The sequence below is a fragment of the Lactuca saligna genome, chromosome 5 (genome assembly GCF_052625555.1).
Source record: "Lactuca saligna cultivar CGN05327 chromosome 5, ASM5262555v1, whole genome shotgun sequence".
NCBI lineage: Eukaryota > Viridiplantae > Streptophyta > Magnoliopsida > Asterales > Asteraceae > Lactuca > Lactuca saligna.
In genome coordinates, this window is record NC_136421.1 from 116,712,578 (window position 1) to 116,717,704 (window position 5,127).

The 5,127-nt window shown below is 34.4% G+C and overlaps 1 protein-coding gene and 1 pseudogene across 2 annotated transcripts; one reads left to right on the top strand and one right to left on the bottom strand.

Annotated features, from left to right (window-relative positions):
• Positions 1-810: 810 nt before the first annotated feature.
• Positions 811-1,911, bottom strand: LOC144998411 (protein ROOT HAIR DEFECTIVE 3 homolog 1-like). Its single transcript, XM_078958186.1, has 6 exons — positions 1,825-1,911; positions 1,563-1,748; positions 1,430-1,477; positions 1,219-1,338; positions 1,078-1,150; positions 811-937 (listed from the first exon to the last, which is right to left on the bottom strand). The coding sequence occupies exons 2-5, from the start codon at positions 1,716-1,718 to the stop codon at positions 1,136-1,138; spliced, it is 339 nt and encodes a 112-aa protein (XP_078814312.1). The 5' UTR covers positions 1,719-1,748; positions 1,825-1,911; the 3' UTR covers positions 811-937; positions 1,078-1,135.
• On the top strand, positions 1,838-2,675 carry LOC145045639 (polyadenylate-binding protein 8-like; annotated as a pseudogene). The gene is made up of 5 exons (XR_013681865.1): positions 1,838-1,843; positions 1,883-1,927; positions 2,029-2,106; positions 2,196-2,278; positions 2,352-2,675. The product of XR_013681865.1 is annotated as a polyadenylate-binding protein 8-like (transcript).
• The last annotated feature ends 2,452 nt before the right edge of the window (positions 2,676-5,127 follow it).

The following is a 5,127-nucleotide window of genomic DNA, read 5'->3' on the forward strand; positions in this document are numbered from 1 at the left end:
AATCTCGGCTGAGAGGAGTATCCCTCACCTCCACCATCTTCATTTTCCAAACAACTCTAGAAAACAAACTCAAGTTCTTCCAAGATCATCATCCCTAAATTGGTCCTATGGTTTTTAGTAAGTATTTTCATGATCCACTAGTCATTTAGCACAACATTATGTAAATTTCATCCTATTTACACACATTATTATGTGTTAACATCCTTAGGGTAACATAATCTTGAAAGAGTTCATCAAACACATTCAAGTGTTTTAGGCTTGCAATCTCCACCTCATCTCTTCAAACAACTCATAAGTCCGCTCAAGGTGAGTTCATACCCCTTCATTTTCGAGTTTTTCCAAGTTTTTAGGGAGGGGGGAGTACAAGTAAAAAATCTTATTTGGATGATCTAAAGGCTTTGCAAACTAAAAATATAAGCACTACTAGAAAAAGAGCCTTTTACAACGCACAATGCATGTCGTAAAATGCTTAAACGACGTGCAAATGCGCATCAAGGAAGGCCCTGTCATAACGACAGATGGCATGCTTTTGCACGTCGTCTATAGAGGACGCGCATTTATGACTTGCAATGCGTATCTTTAAAAACGGTCAAGAAAGGTCATGTCATAAATGAAGATGACACACATTCTTCCGTTTTGTAAATTTAAATGTTAAAAAAATATTATATATTTATTAATTTTTAAATTAAATTTGCTTATAATGTCTCATAATACAAAAAAAATACCGTATACAAAAAATACAATCCATTGCATAAAATTTAATGTCATACAATTCTATTTCTGACAATATATAAATTTACATTCATCTAATCTACTTTGTGTTCTATACTAACAATTGAAATGAAAAATGCAACACTTGCATTTACAGCATCTTATCTCTTTCAGCTTGAGCTTTCTTTTCCTCTTCTAACTCCATAGCTATTCACTTTCATCAACCCTATAAACACAACACAAAATCACTTGTCATTTTCATTCTTCTTTGAAAATTAATTCTTATTAGGACATTCTACTTTTAAACCTTCCAATCTAGCAATTTTTTCAAAGAATATAATTTATAATTTTTTTATGGAAACTTACATGGACTGCGCTGATCACCAGTTTCCTGCATCATCTAAGTGTATATGTACTCATCAACTCAGTCCAAAGCAACCTATTTCACATCAAATTAAAACTGATTTTAATCAAATTTGTATTATAAAAAAGTCATCTCTATCATACCTTCTCCTTAAATTGTTCTTCTTTCTCTTCAAAACTAGAAAGTGCAAAAACTTCTACAACAAAAAAGTCACTCAATGGAGTCTGTTTGTGGGCTTCTGGCTTAGGGACAAAATCCCAAATCTGGGACAAAGAACAGAGCATTATAAGTGTTGCAATTGTGTTAACTGTGGAGTAATACCATAAATAATTAATAACTATTAACTATAATTACCTTCTGGATATCTTCCCTCAGAACAGGTTCTAAGTTTTCAAGGGGGGTCTATACAGAAACAAAAGGATAATTACATCAAATGCTATCCAACTTTTTCATTCTTTAAAAACACGTGTTGCACAACATAACTTACCCTTGTTTTATCACGAATAACGAACATCAAAGTTGTTTTATGTGGACTAAATAGTCGCAACATAAAGAGCAAGATGTGAAGCAGTCTTGCACATTTCACCTCCAGCTCTCCAAACAAACTGTCTGCTTCTTTTGGGAAATGTAACACCATCAGCATACTGCACACAGTTTAATTTCCAAGAACCATCTGATAGTAATATAAAATTACACTTTGATTCCCTTGGTATATTATTTTTAACACTATTGATTCAAAAAAGTTTTACCTAGTCGAGCAGCATGCTTGCGCATCATCTGTGGTAATACCCCTTTCTGTAAAATAAGCTTAAGCAGATTTTCGTTGAGTAGGGTACTATCACTTCCTGCAAGGTTAGCTTCTAAATTTAGCTTCATTAATTAGTTAATTAATTAAAGGGTATTTTGGGAAAATCATAAAAAAAGATAACCTTTTTTTGGTTTTGTGTTACTAGGTTATGCGTGATCCTAGCGGAATCAGTAGAGATTCTGGTTTTGTTGCCTTTTCGTCTACTGAAGAGGCTTCTCGAGCTGTAAGATTTAATATATATATTGTGGACTATATTATTTAAAAAAGTTTAACGAAAAATTAACGAGGTTTTTAATTGTGTTACATTTACAGCTTAGTGAGATGAATGGGAAAATGATTGCTAGCAAACCACTTTATGTTGCACTTGCTCGGAACAAAGAAGGACATGGCTTCAGGTAAATGATTTACCAGGAAATAATTATGATTTGTTAATTGGTTTTTAAAACATTTGTAATTTGTTGATTTTAGGCTCAATTCTCACAAATGAGGCTAGTCGCAATGGCACCTTCAATGATGGCGCCACGTATGCCAATGTATCCTCCAGGTGGACCAAGAATGGGGCAGCAACTATTTTAGGGGTAGGCCCTACCTGCTATAATTCCTCCCCAAGTTGGATTCGGTTACCACTAGTAGCTGGTGCCCGGAATGAGGCCGGGCAGGGGTCCCATGCAAAACTTCTTTGTTCCAGTGGTGCAACAAGGTCAACAAGGTCAACACATGGGTGGAAGACATGGAGCAAGTCCTATGCAACAAAATCGGCAGCCTGTCCCAATGATGCGACAGCGGGTATGATTAATTTTCATTTAGTATCTTATCATCTACAAGCTTAATCCAATCAGCTGAAAAAGCAATGATGCGTGTGTTCTTGTCAAACTACATAAAAAATAATAACATTATATGATTTATATCCATAAACAAAATGATATGAATATCACAAAATGATATGAATATCATAAAATCAACGATACTAATAGCCAAAGTACTCAGTATGTTGATGATGATTCAACTCAACCAGCTTTCCATCTGTTTTAGATTGGATTAAACGATGAAGATCAGAAAACCCATGTCTATGGATGCAGAGTCCAGAAGATCTTTTATACCTTATAATAATTTCATACAAAAATTGTCTAATTATATAATTTTAAATGTGTGAAAATGATTTTAATGAAGAAATTAAAAGATTGATATGTATATTAATACTATTACCTATTGGGCCATTGTGTATTTGTCATCAGAAAGGTTGGCCGGAAAATAAATAGTATATTAGCATGAGAATTTATAAAAGTATAAATTAAGTTTATAAAATAAAATAGTATATTATACACTTTAGTTACCTAACTATTAGATTGGCAATCTTCATCTCTCTCCATTGAATCACCTCTCACACTCATATTTTCATCCTCACAAGGATCAAGACCACTTACGACCTTGAGAGATAATACAAAATGCTTGTTGTTGACATTGCCAACTTCCATTTTCAAAGTATTTTTGTTCCATTGATGATGGGCTTCTTCCTCTATGCAGCCTCTAAGGAATGGGGGCTCATAATCAGCACGGTACAAGATTAAAAAAACACTATCAATTCAATATATTGCAACGTTATTGGTTATGAATTGTTTTAGAAAATAATAGAAGAAAGGAGCTACATATGACGATTATACCATGGCATCTTCGTAATAGTGGAGATTTCTCAAAATGGTGGAGTTACACTTGAATGTTTCCACCTTGTTTCTTGTTTCCAATTCGATTAACATTCATAAAAATTAAAAACCTCTTGGTTGTCAGCATCTTAGTAACTGAAAGAAACTGCAAGAGAATATCTATATCGCGTTTAAAAATACACAAACCTAGCTTTTTTCCTTTTTGTTAGAACCGTTAGATGACTGCGATGATAGTGGTAACTCATACACAAGGAAAAGCTTGTCAACCACCATGAAACAATTAAGACAAAGTTATAGGGTTTTCGTTGCTTCAGCCTTCATTGTTCACAAGCATGGAATGAGAATAGAGGAAGGGGCTTGTTTGGCTAGGGTATTTTGAAACGATTGTACATTGTGGTGGGATGTGTATGCAGACAGATCGACACGTGCGTAATGGAGTAGTAGTGGTGGCCATCATCTCCATTTTCGATCGCAGACATAAAGGGATGGGGATAACGAACCAGAAGGGTGAAGTGGTGCATCGGTGGCTATTATTTTAGCGATCTGGTGGGGGACTGTAATGGTCCGATAGTAGCGGAGACAAGAGCGGATGAACCTGTTTCAGAAAACCATAAGGGTAATTAGGGTTTTCTAGAGAGAGAGAGAGAGAGAGAGAATGAAGAGGTAGAGGAAGAGGGCTGCTTCAAATGGACTATTAGAATGTTTTGTTTGAGGATTTTGTAAGGAGAAAAAGGAGATGAATCAAGCAAAGAAGGATTATTAGGGTTTTTTGTTAGAGGATTTTAGAGGGAGAAGAAGGAGATGAATCAGGCGGCTGTTTAGTTTTTGGGAATTCATTTCTCGCCATAGATTATCAAAACAACGGAGAACCGTGCCTTTATAAAAAAAAATATAAAACGACACATTTACACGACACACTTTTTATGATAGATTCCCTCAGTGTTTTTTTTGTTGGACACTAATTTTAGGGCGCACAAAAATGCGTGTTCTCTATCCTTCAAATTTTGGAAAATTGACATTAATTTTTAGGGCAAACACAAATGCACGTCCTCTATCAGTGTGTGGTATTAATTGCATGTCGTAAAAGACTATTTTTCTAGTAGTCAAGTTATGTCACCAAAACATATCTAAGCTTAAAAATCAGCTTTCTACAGAAAAGTTGGGGTCTGTTCACCGACTGTTTTTCCCAACTTAAATTTCATATATTTCAAAAAATTTCAATATGAAAATATTTCAGGTCTATTCCTTTTTAAGGACTACTCACACGCATTCATACGATATTTAAGAATTTATGGTGATTTTTCCAATACTGCTTATCATTTCAGAACATTTTCGAACAAATCTGTTAAAATGAACATTTTCACTCTGGTTAGGAACCACTTCAGGTCAGGGAACAATATTATGGACAAAGTAGAATCATTTCATAAGCTCTGAGAGTTTACGGATCCAGATTTCGACTTACGATGATTTTTCTATAATTTTTATAAAAACATGGACAGAAAAGTCAAAAACTGGAAATTGTCTTCATCATACTAAATGTTTTTATACTTGTGTTTGGATGTAAGTTTATATGTTATAATCTT

Bases quoted from the DNA above. Each gene is read 5' to 3' on its own strand.
- LOC144998411 (XM_078958186.1), bottom strand. From the start codon at position 1,718: ATGCTGATGGTGTTACATTTCCCAAAAGAAGCAGACAGTTTGTTTGGA. The intron at 1,478-1,562 runs GTAAGTTATGTT...GTTTCTGTATAG, and splicing joins TTATTCGTGATAAAACAAGG to ACCCCCCTTGAAAACTTAGA. The intron at 1,339-1,429 runs GTAATTATAGTT...TCTTTGTCCCAG, and splicing joins TGAGGGAAGATATCCAGAAG to ATTTGGGATTTTGTCCCTAA.